The 20,448-nt window shown below is 27.2% G+C and overlaps 7 protein-coding genes and 1 pseudogene across 16 annotated transcripts; 5 read left to right on the forward strand and 3 right to left on the reverse strand.

Moving 5' to 3' along the window:
* Positions 1 to 764: 764 nt before the first annotated feature.
* LOC124957557 (coiled-coil domain-containing protein 28A) lies at positions 765 to 1,993 on the reverse strand (the record flags this gene model as incomplete). The annotated part of the gene is given in 6 exon segments (XM_047514584.1): positions 765 to 1,050; positions 1,159 to 1,275; positions 1,549 to 1,575; positions 1,578 to 1,761; positions 1,828 to 1,881; positions 1,883 to 1,993. Coding segments are annotated over 6 exon segments (693 nt in total), but the record flags the coding sequence as incomplete, so codon positions are not given.
* A 107-nt stretch (positions 1,994 to 2,100) lies between these two features.
* On the reverse strand, positions 2,101 to 8,726 carry LOC124957558 (queuine tRNA-ribosyltransferase catalytic subunit). Its single transcript, XM_047514585.1, is given in 12 exon segments — positions 2,101 to 2,412; positions 3,814 to 7,062; positions 7,140 to 7,196; positions 7,198 to 7,229; positions 7,232 to 7,308; positions 7,414 to 7,575; positions 7,663 to 7,795; positions 7,865 to 7,937; positions 7,939 to 8,031; positions 8,121 to 8,194; positions 8,197 to 8,209; positions 8,298 to 8,726. Coding segments are annotated over 11 exon segments (1,197 nt in total). The 5' UTR covers positions 8,436 to 8,726; the 3' UTR covers positions 2,101 to 2,412; positions 3,814 to 6,717.
* Positions 2,804 to 3,802, forward strand: LOC124957554 (annotated as a pseudogene).
* On the forward strand, positions 3,772 to 4,719 carry LOC124957104 (ubiquitin-associated domain-containing protein 1). The gene is made up of 6 exons (XM_047513803.1): positions 3,772 to 3,776; positions 3,826 to 3,944; positions 4,093 to 4,125; positions 4,232 to 4,284; positions 4,358 to 4,496; positions 4,577 to 4,719. Exons 1-6 carry the CDS (start codon positions 3,772 to 3,774, stop codon positions 4,717 to 4,719), a joined length of 492 nt encoding a protein of 163 aa, XP_047369759.1.
* Positions 4,093 to 6,564, forward strand: LOC124957555 (coiled-coil domain-containing protein 25). Its single transcript, XM_047514581.1, is given in 11 exon segments — positions 4,093 to 4,284; positions 4,358 to 4,496; positions 4,577 to 5,373; positions 5,506 to 5,540; positions 5,542 to 5,554; positions 5,634 to 5,725; positions 5,808 to 5,855; positions 5,857 to 5,974; positions 5,977 to 6,111; positions 6,114 to 6,189; positions 6,292 to 6,564. Coding segments are annotated over 9 exon segments (624 nt in total). The 5' UTR covers positions 4,093 to 4,284; positions 4,358 to 4,496; positions 4,577 to 5,348; the 3' UTR covers positions 6,374 to 6,564.
* Positions 8,727 to 9,082: 356 nt separating the features above from the next.
* Positions 9,083 to 12,548, forward strand: LOC124957553 (dolichyldiphosphatase 1-like). Of its 6 annotated transcripts, XR_007103663.1 has the most exons (8): positions 9,122 to 9,254; positions 10,133 to 10,272; positions 10,596 to 10,696; positions 10,796 to 10,974; positions 11,056 to 11,283; positions 11,364 to 11,521; positions 11,998 to 12,092; positions 12,162 to 12,548. XR_007103663.1 is itself a non-coding variant. In XM_047514578.1 (6 exons), the coding sequence occupies exons 2-6, from the start codon at positions 10,173 to 10,175 to the stop codon at positions 11,491 to 11,493; spliced, it is 738 nt and encodes a 245-aa protein (XP_047370534.1). In that variant the 5' UTR covers positions 9,083 to 9,188; positions 10,133 to 10,172; the 3' UTR covers positions 11,494 to 11,934. The 6 variants fall into 6 exon arrangements, 5 of the variants coding, with proteins under 5 accessions (XP_047370534.1, XP_047370532.1, XP_047370535.1 ...); XM_047514578.1 differs by lacking the exons at positions 11,998 to 12,092; positions 12,162 to 12,548 and having other exon boundaries at positions 9,083 to 9,188; positions 11,364 to 11,934; XM_047514576.1 differs by lacking the exons at positions 11,998 to 12,092; positions 12,162 to 12,548 and having other exon boundaries at positions 9,123 to 9,254; positions 11,364 to 11,934.
* A 204-nt stretch (positions 12,549 to 12,752) lies between these two features.
* On the forward strand, positions 12,753 to 17,393 carry LOC124957552 (endophilin-B1). 5 transcript variants are annotated; one of them, XM_047514570.1, is made up of 10 exons: positions 12,753 to 12,907; positions 13,587 to 13,728; positions 13,801 to 13,929; positions 14,014 to 14,176; positions 14,244 to 14,307; positions 14,395 to 14,430; positions 15,022 to 15,212; positions 15,952 to 16,065; positions 16,874 to 17,088; positions 17,225 to 17,393. In XM_047514570.1, exons 1-9 carry the CDS (start codon positions 12,845 to 12,847, stop codon positions 17,028 to 17,030), a joined length of 1,059 nt encoding a protein of 352 aa, XP_047370526.1. In that variant the 5' UTR covers positions 12,753 to 12,844; the 3' UTR covers positions 17,031 to 17,088; positions 17,225 to 17,393. The 5 variants fall into 5 exon arrangements, with proteins under 5 accessions (XP_047370526.1, XP_047370528.1, XP_047370527.1 ...); XM_047514572.1 differs by lacking the exon at positions 15,952 to 16,065 and having other exon boundaries at positions 17,225 to 17,392; XM_047514571.1 differs by lacking the exon at positions 14,395 to 14,430 and having other exon boundaries at positions 17,225 to 17,391.
* An 865-nt stretch (positions 17,394 to 18,258) lies between these two features.
* LOC124957559 (40S ribosomal protein S18) lies at positions 18,259 to 19,618 on the reverse strand. Its single transcript, XM_047514586.1, has 4 exons — positions 19,460 to 19,618; positions 18,920 to 19,105; positions 18,747 to 18,847; positions 18,259 to 18,468 (listed from the first exon to the last, which is right to left on the reverse strand). Exons 1-4 carry the CDS (start codon positions 19,460 to 19,462, stop codon positions 18,282 to 18,284), a joined length of 477 nt encoding a protein of 158 aa, XP_047370542.1. The 5' UTR covers positions 19,463 to 19,618; the 3' UTR covers positions 18,259 to 18,281.
* Between the last annotated feature and the right edge of the window lie 830 nt (positions 19,619 to 20,448).

The raw sequence follows: 20,448 nt of genomic DNA on the forward strand, positions 1-20,448 counted from the left end.
TGTAAAATCAACCAATAGTTTTCTTGTCTTAGAATTCTGTATATCATCAAGACTTATACCTGGAGTCATATACACACGTGGCCTAGATCTATATATTGTTAAAATATTTCATTATTTACATTAATCTTATTTAAAAAAATATTTCACATATTACAAGTATTATTTTTCTGACCTTATTACCTCTTGATATCCATGATCTCCAAGAATTTTGTGTCTAATTGATGGCTTTACAGAAATACTTACTGTATCTTTAGATTCCCCAAGAGTATTAAATGGTATTTGCTTATCATAGCTTAAGCATTGTAAAGTATCATGGGCTCTAACTGTCTGTTTTGATAAGCCAAAATATTTTGCATCCTTTAATGGACTTATAACATGTACTGTTGCGGAAGTTTTCTAAATGATGTGATTTTTTATGTTACAAAGTATAATTGTTACATGATCATAAATTTACCTCTTTTAAACTCAACGGATGATGTACATAATCATATTTATAAGTAGTTGGTTCCTCATATAACTCTATATTTTTTTTGTACATACAATTTGTCATACTTTAATATATATCATTAAATTGTATCAAATAAAACAAATCTGGATTCTTAATGCAATTCGTATTAATATGTAATAGTGAAGTTTGATATATATTATAGATATATCATTGTTTTATAAAAAAAGAAAAAAAAAAAAATATATATATATATATATAACCAATATAAAATCATTTTGACAGATTATATATTATTTAAATAATTATACATTAGGGATCAAATTTGATATAATTTATTTATCTTGTAGGATTAGTATAATATGAAAATTGTAGAAAATTTACTTCTACTATTTAATATTAAATTTATTTACTATGTAACTTCTCAATGCAAACACTAAGTTGTTGAAGACGATGAAGTAAATGTCTCATATTTGCACTTGATTGTCTTAAGCCAGATTGTTCGCTACCAACTTCTTGTCTCTGACCCAATTCAAAATGAAGTCTGGCTAGACGTTCTTGCTGTTCTCTTATCTCTGTCATATGTTCCATACTGCAATCTTTACCTATTTTATAGATATAAAATTATATAAATATATTAGATATTATATGATTATAGATATTATAAATATATTAGAAATTATATAGATATAAAACTGATAGTATATACAAACCAAAAGCTCGTAAATTTCCACTATGAAAATCTTCTAATAGTTGTAATAAAGCTTGTTCCATGCGTCTGACATCAGGTACCTCTGATAAAAAACAGTGATGTTTGCATGGTGTCATATCTATTATATATTATGACACCAAAAACAAATGAAAGAGGTGCAATTAAAAAAACAAAATAATTCAAAAATATTCTTGTAAAAAAAAAATAAGTTTGAACGTAAATAAAAAACAAAATTAACAATTACAAGGACATATATAATAAACACATTACAATAGACAACATCGCAAAAATATAAATAATAATACACACGTATGTGTGCATGTGCGTAAGATATATATACATATATATAGAAATAAAATATATGGATAAATAATATACTATAAGTTAGTACCTTTTTGTTGCCGATGAGTCTTGGAGGTTCTGGTCGATTAGGTCTTTGTTTTTCTTTTTCATTAAGATAAATCAAACGAGACTGATTGGCAGTATGATTTGAAAAATTAATGGCTCTACCAGAAACCATAGAACCTTGACTAGTTGCTTGGCCAGAACTACCCTTACTAACAATAGGAGAAGTCTGAGTATTGCTTTCCCATAATACTTGTTGCTAAGATGTATTAATTAATTAATACTTGTCGATATTACAAACATAAAAGACATATATAATTCGTACCGATACATGAGAACTATGTGTTTCATTTTTACTTGGATGTTGTGATCTTGCTGGTTGTTGAAGGAGGTGTAGCTTCACCACCACGACTAAGTGGTTCCTCACATTCTTCTTCTTGAACTAATTGTTGTAATTCACCACAACCTGATACTTCCACCATTATGATAATTTGTTAATTACAATTTTTTTGGTAATTAAAAATTATCTTGATAGACACGTTTACAAAAATAACATTTATCATATTAATAAAATGCAATAATGTCTTCTACTGTTATGTTGTATCATAAAAAAATTTCCACTTCTAAAAAAATCACAATACTTCTCAATTTCACATATGATAATATCACTATACAACAAAACGTAATACTACCTCTATTTCTATTATTTACTTATCATCTTGGACAGAACATTTATTTTTATGTAAAATGACAATACAATAATACACATGCGCATAAAGGTGATCTATCAATCGTTTGGTGGATATCACTACATGTTTAACCAACAATGTGAATGCTCCTTGATAATATTTTAGTTGTACAATCGTTGACGTATAGAATTATAGTGAGTGCCAATTTGGTTCATCATCAGCTGTAAAAAAAATACTTTTATTGTTAGAAAAATTGACAAACAACATTAACTAATTTGACTTCGCTATATGCGAAATTATGCGAACTATGTGTTATCTCTTTTAAGGACGATTAAAACACAGTAATTTTTTTATAAGTATGTAACTTAAAATTGATGTAACAACTTTTTGTATATTGATGTTAATAAGCATATTGCAAGAAGTCAAAATTTGAAACATTATTCAAGAAATAATTAATTACATTCCACATAATTCGTTTATAAACGAAGTGAGTAATTTGTAATGTTTATGTGACAGATTTACTTTAAAGGTCAAATAACATTTTTTTTTTTATAAAGGTACAAGAGATTGTAATATATATATATATTTTTTGTATTGATACAAGCCAAATTGATGATTCCATGGATGCCGTGGTCGAATAGCAGAAGCCTGGCATAACAGGAAGAGCTCAAGGACAGCTGAAAGGGCAGTCCTTGACTCTTTCTTCTAACGACACAGGCAGTTCGGAAAATAATAGCACCGTACAAATGCCCACCATCTTCAACTACTAATGCTTTAACGTGAACGTTATCAGGTATTAAATTTATAATTATCAATTAATTTTGTTAATATTACAAATAATAAATAATTACATCTATTTTGTCATATAGCATGGAAGGCCATGTATTGGACGTTGGGGTAAGAACTGATTTCACTGTAAACAAAATTAAAGAAATAGCAATGAAAACATTTTATGGCCAGGATATATCTAAATCTATTTCTAAGTTTCGTTTAATCCATTCATCTAAGTTTAAACACTTATAGATGATAAAGATATTAACGATCAAGAAATTGATGAGCATGGTAAATTTTTAATACTGTAAACAATAAAATAATAGGTCATTTACCATACATATATATTTTTTATTTTAGATGAATTAATATTAGTAGAAATGCGGCCTGTTTCTAACAAAGAAAATTTCCCAGAGGAATCTTTAAAAGGTCCAACTGAAGAAGCAATAACAAATGTTACTAGTGATTTACGATAAGAAATCCACCTAAATATATACCACCTATTAATTTCTCTTTTGATGTAATATTATATTTTTGATAGTAGTAGTAATAGTATTTCTTGAATATTTTGCCTTTTTTTATTAACAGTTTCAGAATGAAACTCGTAAAATTTTAATAACACTTGTGGAAGCATCAGCAAGACTATTAATGGGTAGGTCGAGAGGCACCCAAAGCTCTTTGAAATGATTAAAGAAAAATTTAAAGAACGATGTGGCCAATATTGATTCTAAAGCTATAAAAACATTAACTGATATGGGTTATTCTTTTAAAAAGGTGATTACAGCACTTCATGTAGAAAAGTAAGTAATATGATGTATATTTTTCAATACAATATGACGCAAATATAGTACCTTATATTATAGGTCCGATGTAACAGAGGCTTTAGAATGGCTTATAGAACATCAAGATGATCCAGATGATGATTACGAAGATGAAACAACAGTAGTTTGTTTATATGCCAAAACAGATGTCAATGAAGCAGGTCCTAGTTCTTCAACAGGGCAGTATAAAAATAACCTTTAAGGAAGCATGTGCTGATATTTTTATGTGGTAATGATATTACCCATTAAAATAATTTAACTTTCTAAATTTATCATTTATGTTAAATATTTTGTTGTACTAATGTTCAGATAGGGAAGCTCAATTCCGTGAAAGAGAATCTAGTAAATATTGTAACTCTCTTATTAGAACATTTCCGGCAATTTAAGAAATTAAATTTAAACCAAATCCAAGAATGATTAGAAACATTTTGGAAATGGGTTTTTGAAGAGAAAAATATAATAGAAGCATTAAAAATTACTGGAAATAATCAATTTAATGCTGTAAGTATAATACTATATCTAATGCAATGTATTCCATATTACAATTAATTCAAAAAATATCTGACTTGTACAGTGTGAATGGTTACTTGGTGAACGACGACCTAGTTTACAAGATTTAGATATTGGCCTTGATACAAATGAATCCATTTATCATGCAATTATAAGCAATCCTCAAATACAACTCAGCCTTAATAATCCAAAAGTGCTTCTTGGTAAATATAAATTTTACAATTTTGATTTAATAATTCAACAAATTTTTGATTATTTTTTAGTAACTAATAATTCTTCTCAGCATACTTAACAATGCTAGACACACCTTCAGCATCATCAGTATGGATTAATGATCCTGAAATATATCCTGTATTCAATCAAATATTTAAAACATATCATGCTGAAAAACATGCCATCCATATGAATCGTTCTAGGATGAATTAATATTATTAGCAGATATAAAAATCTTCAATATCTGTGGGATAAACATATTTTCATATAAACTTACAAAAATAGATCCTACAGGAAATACATGGTATGTTATAATTGAAAAAAAATCGGAATTTAAATGTAATTCATTTAAAAAATCGCATGTTTATTAATTTATCATTGTTCCTAATGATGTATTAAAAAATTAATATAATATCAGTCACCTTTAATTACTAGCACCGCTGTTTGATGAAAGTAATAACTTTAAAGTAATATACAAATTTTGATTTAACCATTTATGATAGAAATGATTTAAAAGAAATAGAAATGTGCTGTATCTATATATGCTTTGTACTTTATATTCAAATAATAAATTAATGATTTATCTGCAGTAGTACTAATTAAATTTTCCAAATTTTTACCTTAAAATAACATTAATAAAATACAACGTTAACTTATAGACTTGAAATTGAGTCTTTGTGTTATTTGAATGAACATCATTCGAGTATATATGTTCTAAGAAGAATCAAGTGAATATAGTAACTGATAGTAAAACATTGGTAGTTCAGTGGCGTTAGTGTCGACATTATTTTTTGACAGTTGTTTTCGTTAACACGTGCATTTACATCAATATTTGTGGAACGATGGTATATTATTTTACAAGCGAGGGTAATTTATCATTTTCTTTTTATTTGTTTCTCAAAATGTACATAGGATTATATGTTACTTGTGTATATAGTTGTAATTATGTTTTTTGTAACATTTTGTAAGGTTAGAATAAATTATTATTTTGAATTGCAGTTGTACAACCGCCAGTAACATTATTTATGGGGGGTTGATAAATATGAAAGTAAGTGAGGTGATATAATTTCATTAAATAGACAATTAAATAACGGTTATTATTAATATTATATTTATATAACATTTAGATGAGGATTTGATTAAATGGGGTTGGCCAGAAGATGTTTGGTTTCATGTGGACAAATATTCTTCGGCTCATGTGTATTTACGATTACATATGGTAAAGATGATATATATCTATTCTGATATTATTATAGTATATAAATATACAAATGAACTATTCTTTTTTATCATCTGTTTAGGGTCAAACAATAGATGATATCCCGAGTACAGTTTTGGAAGATGCCGCAACAATTAGTAAAAGCAAACAGTATTGATGGAAATAGAATGAATGACATTGATGTAGTTTATACAATGTGGTCTAATTTGAAAAAGACTCAGGGAATGGAAGTTGGTCAAGTTGGTTTCCACAAGAGAAAGATGTTCGTAAAATCCATGTTACAAAACGTCAAAATATTATTGTTAATCGACTTAATAAAACTAAGCGTTCTGAACAAGTAAATTTACAAGCAGAACGAGAACAAAGAGATAAAAATGAGAGAGAAGATAAGAAAAGCTTTTAAGAGAACAGAAGGAAAGAGAAAACGCTGAAGAGAAAAGACGTCAAGAAGAAGCTGAAATGAGGTACGATAGAATGTTATTTCAAAGTATTTCCTATTTTTAATTAATTCTTCTGAAACTAAAATATATGTATATTATTATAAAATATATATTCCTTTTTTTTAGAAGCTACAATTCATTATTTAATTCATCTAATATGACATCAAATACAGAAAATAGTGGCTATGATTCAGATGACTTTATGTGATGAACTCAATATAATTTAATTATTACAAGTGGTGCCTATTGTAGAATATATTTTAATTGATATTATAGAGAATATAATTGAAGTAAAATGGAAAGCACTTGTATTGAAGTATAATTTGGTACTAATTGAAAATTTGTTTTCATATTAATAATACAATGTGAAGTTATTAATAAATTATGCTATATTATGTACTTTTAAGTTTATTTAAAAGTATTTTATTTAGTTGTATATTAATACATTTGAATTATAGTACATAAGTAAAATTTTAGTAATATGGTACATAATAAAAATATTTTAAAAAATTGTAAAATTATGCATTATATGGTTACCAATTTCATTAATTGTTATAATAATGTAATATTAACTGTCTGCAAGGCAATTAACTATCCATCTGGGTATTTTTTATCTGGATACACATTTAACATATAATTTTGTACAAATTCAGGATATTTTTGTTGCTTTATACTTTCTCTAATATCTTTCATTAAATTCATTTGAAATGCTATATTATGAACTGTTAATAAGTGACATGCAACTGTTTCTATTGTAACTATTTGGTGAAGATATGCACGTGTATATGTCTTACAAGTGCTACATGGACAAGATTCATCCAATTGGCTCATATCTTTTACTATATGGTTTTGTCTTAAATTAAGTTGACCTGTACGTACTAAAGCACAACCGAATCTCTGAATTATCAATTAAAACAAAATGTTTTTATAGAACTATTTTGAAAGTATAATAAGGTTAATAGTGCTTTACTTACAGCTGTTCTTGTTGGAAATACACAGTCATACATGTCAACACCTAATGCACAACACACAAACTAGATCTGTAGCAAAACCAACACCCATTAATAACGAGGTTTATTTTTTGGAAGAATATCAGTAGAAAGATGTACCATTTTCCAAAACGTATCTTTACTTTCACCACCACTACAATAATTTTAGTTTTTTTATATATAACTATATAATTCATTTCATTATACATAAATATATAATTTATAGAGTTACGTGTATTGTATTTATAATAAATGATACCTTAATCCTCCAATTGCATAACCATTTACTTTTCTTTTCGTTAATTCATGCGCACATTCTGATCTTAATTTAGGATCTAATCCACCTTGTACAATAGGGAATATACTTTGTTCATCAAATCTTTCATGTGCCAATAAACATCTATCTAACCATCTTACTGTTCTACAAATTAAATATTACTATTAATAGTATTTAATTATATTATTATAATATAATAAATAAAATATGATTTATTGAATCAATGTTTACCTTCCCATAGCTTCTGTCACTCTTGGTCCAGTTTGTGTACTTTTAACTACATCATCTAATTGCATTATTATATCAGCACCAATTGTATTCTGAATTTGAATAGAGCGTTCAGGAGTTAACATGCAATCAGTATCTTACAAAAAAAAAGAAAGAATATCTACAATTAAATATATGATTTATAAAATGATTATACTTTTTGCACTTTTACACATTACCATTATAGGAGATTTAAAGTTCACTCCTTCTTCTGTAATTCTGGCAAGTTGTAGTAATGATTACCATTTGAAACCCACCAGAATCAGTTAATAATGCTCTTTTCCAATTCATAAATTTATGCAAACCTCCTGCTTTACGCAATATTTCGGTACCCTAAAACATTATAATTACACCAATAAGATTTACTATTAAACTTTGAGAAATTTAAAAGACAAGATTTGTTAAAATGAGAGACAAAATACAGGTCTATTCCCAAGGTGATAAGTATTGCCAAGAATTATTTGACAATTCAATTCTTCTAGTTGTTGAGGCAATAACCTTTCAGAGTACCCTAAAATATATCATAAATAATCTCATTTAATAAACATTTTTTTTTTTTAATATATTATATAACACTATAAGAGAAATAATTAATTTACCTGTGTTCCTACTGGCATAAAAAACTGGCGTATTCTACACTAATGATGTATTAAAGTTATTTTCCCAGTTCTTGCTTTGCTAGTTCTACATTCTGCTAAAATTTCGAACTTCAAAGGCGATGCTTTTTCTTCTGTCATTATTTGTAAATTATTTTAAATTTAATTTTTTCAACCCAATGATGCATCTACATACAAAATAACCACGTGTGCATGTATATAAAGTACACCGTAATGTAATTATTTTCAAACTTGTAGTTATTTTCATAAAAATCAATGTTATTTAGAAGATCTAAATTAATACATAGTTTAAAATAATGTACATAATAAACTTATTTACTAAAATATCTTTTTTCTTTACAAATAAAGAAACATGAAGACTAGAAGATATTGTTTTATATCTTATAACATATGTATGTATGTATGTATGTATGTATATATGTATATATATATATATATATATAAAACTATAAAGTAGCTTTAAAACGATATATACATAGTCGATGTGGAAACTCACTTGACTTTCATTAATAACACATTTCAGCTCACGATATAAAGGTAACAATCGCTTACATAAAGACGCGCATTATTTATTCGCCGACCAATCAGGTGACTCGAGTTACAGATTCATTTAATGATATTTACGATTGATTCACTAGTTTCTTGCCAATGCGCTCGTAAGAAAATTTCATTGTATTACATAGATCTATTTGTATAGTATAATTTTTATTGTTGGTATCATAAATAAATTATTTTTATACGTTTAAGACTGTTCATCAAACTATCGCTCGAAAAATTACCAAAATTATAAATTTATAATTTTCGCGTTTAGAAAGACAGAGTCGATGTGCACTCGTCGGAGTACAACAGAGAACTAATACGCTAATTGTCAAAGTTAATGAAAATACTGTTTATGTTTATATTATACAAGGCCAACTACCCTGAGTTTAAAATTATTAAGTATTGGAAATTTATTATAAAATTATTTTAAGTTTCTCGCGCGTAACGATCTTTGTAACATTGGACACGAATTTCCTTATTGTATATTCCTATATCTATATCTATATTCTTATGCCGTAGTATCTTTTGTTCAAAGAGTAACCGAGAAAGTTTTCGTAGATTTTTTGTACGAGAATTATGAAATGCATTTTTTTGCGTTTGAAATGATTTAGAAAATCTGAGCATCAGCTATTCACGTACACGAACAAGCAGTTAATCGCTATTTCATAACATAGCCTATTCATTCGTGATATGGAAGTCAGTAATGATGATACGAGCTTCTTCTCTTTTGCCGCAAATTTCGAGCAGCGCCACACTATAAAACTTTCTACAAAAAAAATGTCAAAAACAGTATTTACGTCAACAATGAGAACAGGCATAATTATTGACTAATTTTGATGTTGAAGATCTCATGCTAAAGAGGAAAGTTTTTTATAAGATATATCTTTTTCTTATTTTTGAAAATGCTTTCTATTTGTACGTAAACTATTCTCGACAAATATTTTTTAATACGATTTTTTTCAAAGAAAGTAAAGCTTTCACAAAAATTCGAAAAAGTGAAATTTTAGACTTAACCTTTGTATTTAAAATGATTCCTTGTTAAGAATTATCCCTCTTCTCATTATTGGCATAAAGTATTATAAAAGCAGAGATGATGAATAGCTGTGCTTTGTTCGTGATTAGAATCCCATAATCGATAGTGCTGCTGCTGCTACCATCTGTCGGTAGCGTAGAGGTATTATCTTTAAAAAAAGTTATTATACCTCATTCAAGTTTATTAGCTCTCAGCGGCTCTCAGTTGTTCTCAGTTGCTCTCAGTCTTATGATTGCTGTTTTAGGAGAGTCCGAAAGTCATGCGACTTCAAATTTTCCGGTAACATGGCATCGCTCGACGACGAGCTTAAACCACATTTCGTTCACGCGACTGATGAATTGGAATGGGTTCCCTTGTCTTTGACTCTAATCGAATATCCACAAGGTAAAGATTTTTCAGTATTACCACAATCAGAAATATAGTCGGCGTCAGTCGGAAACAGACATGTGCGATCATCCTAATTTCGTATTCTTCGTGTATACATTTTATTATTGCTACCTGTTTACATGGCAGGTATCATTGATTTTTCATAAATTTTTTTTATATCATATTTTTTTGAATGAAAACATAAAATCATTATAACAATACACTGTGTTGTGTTGTAAAATAACTATTTCCTATTTTTATTATTTTTTCAACTTCATTTGACCAATAGGTTTTATTCTTTTTTATTATTATAATTAAATGCAATGTTTTTTTTTTTATAGGAGACATATTTGGTAAATTATTGGCCCTAATAAGCTTAACACCCTTCGTTATTTTGACTGGTTTTATGACATTGATTCTCTTCAGAAGAGATTTACATACTGTAAGTAGAAAAGATTAGAAGTTTTGTTTAAATTGTATTTATGTTATCCTATATCTAGAGTAATCATTTACAAAGATTATTTGTTATTATCTCTTTCAGATTGCATTTTTTAGTGGAATTATATTGAACGAATTTGTTAATTTAATATTAAAACATACTATTCGTGAAGTAAGACCATTAAAACGTGATGGTATTTACAACGAATATGGTATGCCCTCTACACATGCACAATTTATGTGGTTCTTTACCGCATATGCAATACTTTTTATATGCATTAGGTAAATATTTTTTTTGTCATTTTATCATTATATTATCGATTAATCTAATGATGATCTAATGATAATTTGTTTGTTATACAGGTTACATCACAATAGTAATAGCACAATATCTGAAAGGTTTTGGCGAATAATTATTGTGGCTGCCTGCATAATAGTAACTGTTTTAGTGTCTTATGGCAGAATTTATCTACAATATCACTCAATCTCCCAGGTTCTATGCGGTATGCTTGTGGGAGCCACTTTAGGAGTAGCATGGTTTTTAATCACACATACAATTCTGACTCCTTTATTTCCCCTTATTGTATCGTGGTGAGTATTTATCTTATTTACCGATTTAGTTTATTTATCAAAATCCTATGTATAGTAGTTATGAAGTATATTACTTGTAGGCGAGTATCAGAATATCTGCTGTTGCGTGATACAACTTTAATTCCAAATGTATTGTGGTTTGAATATACAAATATTCGTACAGAAGTTCGAGCACGTTCGCGAAAGCTTGTGTCTATGAAATCACAATGACGTTTAATGGCTGGCCAATGGGCTAATAGTAAGTAAACAATTGTTGCCTTTATAATGATATAATTGTGATGTCGAGCATCATTCCATTGAGTTAGCAGAACTATACCACGAACCATCATAACTCTATTATATAAATATTGCATTTATAAGTGGTATTAAAATGTACCATTAGAATTATAATAAATATAGATATGACCTTTGTATATTTCTAAATCTTTTGTTACATTTATTATATGGTCAATTAAATATTAATTCCACAAACCAATTTATGCATTAATTTTAATTGATAAAAAATTAAAAAATATTTATCACATATATATTGTACTAATATTTTTGGAAGTGCATGGTATCATGAACTTGTAGGAGGAACAAAAGTTTTATTGGTTTTTAATGTTACGAAAAAATGTACTTTGTATATAAATAAAATTTCTAGAAAAAGAACAGTCTTCATTTTTTTGTCTTAATTTCAACCTATTTGTTTGTTGATTCATTGAATTTTTGCAGAATTTTGCACCTTTGGACTTAATAAACAGTTCAACTCACGTGTAAATTCCATTATCACTCGTTCTACGGAAAAATTATCTCATCGTTTGGAACAGGTAATTATCCGATGATGACTAGATGAATGAAGAAAAACAGTATGATACAATAGTTCAATTTTTGTTTAGTGATAATTCGAGGATAAAATCCTGAACTTCCTGCAGTTTTTTCATCAAAGACATCAATATTAATTGGACTACTTTCTTCAAGAATTTCTTGATTATAAACTAAAATAGTGGTCCATTGTCAGGTACAAATATTACTTTTTGCTATATGAATTACCTTTTAACTGTAGGATAAGCTGATCAACCCAAATAGATTCATAGAATTTGTGATGAGCGATAATTGTATTTCATATATTCAATATAAGAACGTTTATTTTTTTTATAAATCTTGTGTCTTAATTTTCAATCTTCCTAAAATTTTTTGAATAACATTCAGTGTCGTTAATAATTTAGTAAATAATGTATTTCAAAAGAAGTTCATAATCTATTGAAATAAAGCACTATTTAACAGAACAACAATTTTATTTGATTTCCACCGACATGTATAAATATAATAAATTAATTAAAGTATTTAAAATTGTTCAAGAAAGAATATGAAATATAAATATATATTTTACTATGTATTATGATAATATTGTAGAATAAAAGGCGGGAATATTTGAATACTAAAGAATTTATACGTAAAGTTCAGCGGCGCCACTTTACGGAAATTCGCAGAATTATGGATCGATAGAAAATAAGAAGCAATAGAAAATAAAAAGTAATAGAACGTACTCGCTGAACAATCGCGTTGTTAAAGAGAAAAAATGGATTTTAATGTAAAGAAATTGGTTAAAGATGCTGGTGCTGTACTGAGCAGAGTTGTACAGGTAAGATTTTTATAATTGATTGTTGGAAAAGTTATACCTTTATAACATAGAAAAATATGATGTGCTCTACTATCAAGTCGTTTGTAAACGCTGTCACTTCTGACATTTTGTACTTTTCTTGCACAAATTAAAATTCAAATATGATTGACAAGAAAACATCGATTAATTTTCCTTAGAGGTTATTTAACAACTTGACATATATATTAGAAACTTAATTTGATCTATATAATACGACCTCGCGAAGAACCGTTTTTTAACCTAATTGTAATCTATGAGAACAAAATTGACAATGAATGCATTAGCCTTCTATTACACATTTATGTTGTATAATGTATACGCATAATTTGTCGATTGTATAATACGTCATTTGAATCCATTAATAGAATACCGTATATTTAAAGAAATAACATACAATAAAATAAATTCTACTAATGGCATTACAACTATATTGTAGACAATTCTATTATTGGATGACTCAGTTTATACGTACCAAACAATGACTAATACCATTATTATATTCTTTTTAAAAATTATCACTTATTTCTTATAATCACAAAAATTACAAATAATCTAATTTTAAATATCAGATTAGAATTTTTGGAATATTTTTTCTATAAAATGATACATTTGCTATTGAATTTTCAGAGAAAAATCCATAATCAAATTTCTATGTTATTAGTTAACAGAGGAAACATTAGGTACATCTGAGAAAACTGAATTAGATGCACATTTAGAACATCTTGCAGAAAGAGCAAATGCAACTAAAACATGGACAGAAAAAGTTCTCAGCAATATGGAAGCTGTACTTACTCCTAATCCAGGTATAAAATGACAAATTGGAAAGTTAATAAATATAAATAAACAAAGAAATGATAATTTGTATTTTATTCTAGGAAATAGAATTGAGGATTTCTTTTATGAAAAAATCGATATAAAGAAACCTAATAGGCTCAGCAATCTTGAATATGTAGGCATTGACATGATAGAAGCGGGAAATCATTTTGGAAGTGGAATTGCCTATGGTATGTGTCTAGTATCTATTATTAATTGATTATTTTTATGAAATTTGTTATAACATATTTTCTCATTCTTATATTTTATTATAGGTAGCGCTTTGATAAAAGTAGGTCAGTGTCAACAAAAGCTGGGACAAATTGAAAGAGATTTTATTGGAATAGCGGCTAATTGTTATATACAACCATTAAGAAAGTTTCTAGATGGGGAAATGAAAACTGTTATTAAAGAGATGGCTATTTTAGAAACCAAGAGGTAATATAAAATTATATATTTACTTGAAAGAATATTCGTTATCATAAAAGAATGCAATTATGTTTAGGTTGGATTTAGATGCATGCAAAAATCGAGTAAGGAAAGCCAGAAGTATGCTGGGTCAACAGAGTGTAAGTTCTATTGTCGTTTGTTTAATTAATGCATTTGGTCTGTATGTTTATTCTGTGTTTTGTCCCGTACATTGCTGCATTTCATAGGACTCTGGCGTTTCACCCGAAGTATTACTTGATCAGGTATTAACGAAGTTAAAAGTTCAGAAATATCCATTCTTATGCAATGTGATTTTATTTTATTTTATTTCATTTCATTTTATTTTATTTTATTTTAATATATTTACACATTGCAAACGAGTTGAAATAATAATAGGAACGAAGCAGAACTAGTAATACAACTGTAAATATTGAATAACTATTCATTTTTGTTTGTCTTTCATCCTGCCATCATTTGTTGTAACTTTTACTTATTATGTATTTTTATATAAGAAGGAATATAGGCATTACATTTCATACTACATTAAGTAATGTATTGCGACCATTCAAGATTTTACATCATAATATTATCCCTTATTGTTATTTTTTCTAATTGTTATATTTGTCTATATATGTTAATTACATCACACATAAATACCTAAACAAGTGCAAAGCCATCATTAATGCATGTACATATAATAAATTTAACAAAATATTTATTTATAAGTACTTTATAGATGTATAATGGAACTATATAATTTTTAAGTAAAAGTTAAAAATTGTTTATAATATATTTTAATAACATATTTGAATTATACAAAGAAAGAAATGAAACTTGAATATTACTAAACTTAGGCAGAGAGGGAGCTGAGGGTGGCACAATCGGAATTTGATCGACAGGCAGAGATCGTGAAGCTACTTTTAGAAGGAGTATCAAGCTCTCAAGCTGGACATTTGCGATGTTTACATGAATTTGTGGAGGCACAAGCACGTCACTATGCACAATGTCATGCAACTATGCAAGAATTACAACGTGAGCTTGCTGGGTGAGTTAATTTATTTATTACATATGTTAGTGGTGTCTTTTGGTTTTCCCGCACAATCCTTGCAGTACACAAATTCAATTTTTTCTGTATAGCTATCCTACTCTTTGGTGATCCGAGTGAGTAATGTTGAATCTTGAATATTTCCATGTACAAGATATAAAATGTTTAGAAAGGCTTTAGAACCATTACTCATTCGTAAAGATCATCATACTATGTAGTTAAAATAACTGTTAATTATTGTCTAAAGCTTTTTCAGTTTTTTTCCAAGAAGAATTATATGAGAGTAATTCAGATCTTACTTCTTGAAGAAATAAAAACATAGTTAAAAATATTTATTATGTGTAAATATAAAATATCAAGATATCTTATTGAATAATATTCATGTCCTCTTTTTTTTTTAAATCTATTATTATAATAGTGCATTTCATATCAGATCTTACTTTTTGAAGAAATAAAAACATAGTTAAAAATATTTATTATGTGTAAATATAAAATATCAAGATATCTTATTGAATAATATTCATGTCCTCTTTTTTTCTTTAAATCTATTATTATAATAGTGCATTTCATATCAAACTTCTACCATGAATATGATTACTCAATGTTGCTAATTTCTGCTGATTTATTGGTAATGGTGAATTAAAATCAGTTTCTGCTATATCCTGCTTTTTATACTTCTTTCTTCTCTAATATTCTATTTTCCATTTTCTATCTTTTGCTTGCATGGTGGGGATTGCAGGGCACGTCAGCCGAGTCCTTTGCTAAGAGTCAACAGCGAAGAAGTGATCGAGCTAACACCCTCACCCACTTCATCCCAAAATCTGCCTATAAATAATTCTCTTGCTGATTCAACGTATGTTACTGCTACCTTTGACACCAATACCTTTAAAATCTAATTTCACATTATGATTTTACTTCTTAGTATGGTAAATGATCTCTAAACAATCAATGAAGAGTTATTATATTAATGAATTGTTCTTTTCACTATTGAACAGATAGCTATTATCAATACATAATCACTTTAAAAATATATTGAAGATATTAATTTTTTGAAATTGTTGAATTTATTTTGTTAATACATATCAGTAAATAAAATATGTTTACAAAACATTCTATATACTTTCTATAAAATATGCATGAAAAAGAAAATTTCTATAATTCAATAATTTCTTTATTTAGATAGCAGAGGTAGATCATATTCTATCTTTCTTTGGATTTTGAAATTTCATTATTTAGTCTAAATCCTTTAATAAATTTATATTATGGTTCTAATGTATATAGTATAATTATCTGTAAGATGAATTAATTTGTTTTTATTTATTGTATAAATAATGCATCATCATGCTTTACTTCATATTAATAAAATAATTTACTGCATTTATTTTACTAAAATAATTTTGAAGGTGTGCTTGTTTTATACGTTATGTAAGCAAAAGTGTTGTATTTAGAATACATATATGTTATATTGTTGTCATTACTTTGGCTTTATTATTTGTACATATACAATGTGCACGCTTTTTTATGGCACAAATAATTTAATTTTTAGGATAAAATAGTGTTGAACACTATTTTTTTTTTTCATTTTATAATTTTTCAATTTATATATTTTTTTAAGTATAATCATCAATCAAATTCATCCTATTATAATTTATCCTACCCAGCTTATCTGGGGGTCCTTATCACTCGACCACCTCAACAAATCCTACTGTACAAGTGGAAAATGGTCAAGATCGTGCAAGAGTAGTCTGTGACTATGATGCTAGGGATTCAACCGAGCTTAGTGTCATGCAAGATGAGGTAACCAAATTTGTGATTTAGGTAGATGACAGCATGTGTTCCATGTATCCATAAACAAGGCATGATATTCATCTGAACTGTAAGTTAGATTTTTGTTATTTTAATTACATATCAAGCTATAGTTTATAATAAATTAAATGTTCTGTTTATTAGTTTAAGATAATGTACTTTTACTTTACTTTCTCAAATTGAAATGATAAACTTTTTATTGTTAGGTTATACTATAATCAAGTTTATCAATAATAAAATAGAAGTTCCATATAATACTCAAATGGAGTGATCTAGGATAATAAATTTGTATTGTAGCAGAATTGGCATATACTTACCCCATGCGAAAAGATGCATGATATAATATTATTTTACTTTTAAATAGATTAATATATATAGTAAATGAACTAATTTATATTTTTGTTAAGAAAAGTCGTGAATATTCTCTATCTGTTGATTATTCTTCTGTATATTTTGTTTATTAGAAATTATTAATATTAGTTATCATATACACGTTCTATTCGTTTAATTGTATATTTATTCCTCTATTTTGCATGTTAAATAAATACTTTATAATTTGATTTAAATGTATAAGTTTATATCTTCCTAATCTTTTGTTGTCTTTTAGAATAGTCAGGATAAGTAACTGTTTAATTGAAACAAGTGACAGCGATAATTATCATCTGATTTATCAGATGCAATGTTTAGTGTTTAGAATATACACTACAGTATGTTTTATTATATTGATAGATACTTTCCATTATTGAAATCCCTGGAGATGAAGATTATTAATTGGAATAAGAGGCAACCAACGAGGGAAAGTTCCTAAAGCAGATCTAGAAACTATGATCAGTATTAATATAAAATCAAAATTCATTATTCTCAACTGCCTTAGAGATATTCTATAAAAATTTTACATATATATCTATATAGGTAAAATTTACGATAGCAATTCAAGAAAAGTTCTTTACTTAGAATTGTAATTTTAGAAATTAAAATAATGCTAAAAGTTCTATTACATAAAACTATTAATAATTACTATTGTTATGCTAGAAATTGCTGGAAATTTTATGTGCTTTTACAAACAATGTTAACAAATGAATTGTTCTATCACAAAATAATGTTAACTAAAGAATTTTATTAAATCTGTATTTAAATATGTTATGCGAACTAAAATTCCAATTTAAGCATAGATTATTAATATCTGTACAGTCAATATTTAACTTATAAATTTATGTAATTTATAAATAAAACTCAGAGATAAATAGTTTTCAATATTTATTGTTAATTAATAAATATAAAATTACTTCTTCTTCGATACACCAACAGTACGACCACGTCGGCCAGTAGTCTTTGTATGTTGACCACGCACACGTAGCCCCAATAATGACGTAAACCTCTGTGAGCACGGATTTTCTTCATACGTTCTAAGTCGTCACGAAGTTTAGAATCTAAATTGGAGCTAGTAAGCTACAAGAAAAATTTTCTTATAGTATTTCTTTGAAATAACAATTGATTTTTAATTTATAAATATAGGAAAACAAACGATCCTATAGTTTTAAACATGTGACGCACAATCTATATATTTACATTTAGAAATAAGTAATAATCTAAAAAAACATGAATATGCGCAGTTAATTTTGCACAACCTACTAACCAAATTGGTATGACTATCTTATACCATTGGCCGTTTAGTTGTGCATTAAATTTAATATTAGTATCTTTTTCAAAATTAAAATCTATATACCTGAGAGGTATTTTCCGTCAACAATATCTTTTGCCGATTCAAAAAACCAGTCAGGTATTTTATATTGCCTAGGATTAGCCATAATAGTAACAATTTTTTCGACCTGTAAATAGCGACTATTAGTTAACATATAATTATATACAAGATAATATCATAAGATTATTAATTGCTTTACTTCTTCTTCCGAACATTCTCCAGCTCGTTTGTTTAAGTCAATATCAGCCTTTTTAAGAACAATGTTGGCATAACGACGACCAACACCTTTGATGGCTGTCATCGCAAACATAACCTTTCTGTTACCATCGATATTCGTGTTCATGACACGAAGTATATGTTGAAACTTTTCAGGAATGACGAGCGACTGTAAATATAATAGATAACAATGATAAAACTCATAAAAAATCTACTTGTCAACAGGTCATTAAAAGATTTATTCATAGGAATGAAAATAAACAAATAAAAAGATTGAATATAGAAATAATCGAAATAAATGTAAAGAATTGATTTGTAAACACTATGATGATCCATGATGACTGTGAAACGAAGAATAACCTCTATTTTTGAATTATACTATTTTTCCTATAAAAATCCAAAATATCATTGATAGAAATTATATCATTTAATACTGAACAATATTAGCGCAAATATTTATACATTTTTGCTAAGATTCCTGCAATAAAAACGGAATTAAATCACAAAATATCAAACAACTCACCATCTTGCTAACTTAACAGTCACTACAAAGAAATAAAACAGGAAGCGGAATTTGTAATATCAATAAGACATCGACGACTATCGATTATCGAATATTATCGAATTTGTCGAAGAGAAATTTACTTGTGAATTTTATCTAATGTAACACTAATTTTTTATCGAGTAATATTAAATTATTAAAAGTAAATATTTTATTTTACTAATTTTCATTATAAATTTACATTATAATTTCAAAATATATCATGTAATAAACTGCGTTAACTTCGTCTGCCATCTGTAGGACCGTTGCGTAATTATATTTTTTTATTATGGGAGTTTTGTAATACACGTAGGCCCTCTAGTGCTAAAAATAAAAGTGAAAAAAAAATTGTCGGTATCGAAAAAATTGTAAATACATGAAAAAATTTAATCGTCCACTTTGATTAAAAATTTAAATCATTTTGCATAATGAAATGTTATTTTTCCCTACAAAATATTTTCATATATTTCGCACGTGCCTTAATCTATAAAAATAATGCGAAATATTTCTCTCATTGTTAGTAATGTAAAAGAATAATTGTTTTCTTTTTATAGTATGTTTTCTATCAATCGATAGTAATGATATAACAATAAAAAAAATAATGACACAAAAAATTGTTAATGATATTAATCATTATATAACAATCAATTAGAATCCAGTTATAATTCTAATCTTGACGTTCATTTTTTCTTTTTAATACGAATCGAAATTATCGCACGTACAATTCGATAAGAATTTGATAACTCGAAAGCAATCGCGCTCGTAGGATGATGGAATATAATTTTCCGCCACTTAGTTATTCGAAATTTTTATCCCTTTTTCATACTTCTTTAGGAGGAAAGAGAAACGATAGCCCGTAAGATAATGCGAAGAAAAAATTTCGAAGCATAATACCCCTCTGATTCGTTTCACAGCAGTTGTTCTTTTGAATTAGGATAGAATAAGAAAATATTTGTGAACATTTTGGATCC

The sequence above is a fragment of the Vespa velutina genome, chromosome 1, assembly GCF_912470025.1.
Source record: "Vespa velutina chromosome 1, iVesVel2.1, whole genome shotgun sequence".
Classification (NCBI taxonomy): Eukaryota; Metazoa; Arthropoda; class Insecta; order Hymenoptera; family Vespidae; genus Vespa; species Vespa velutina.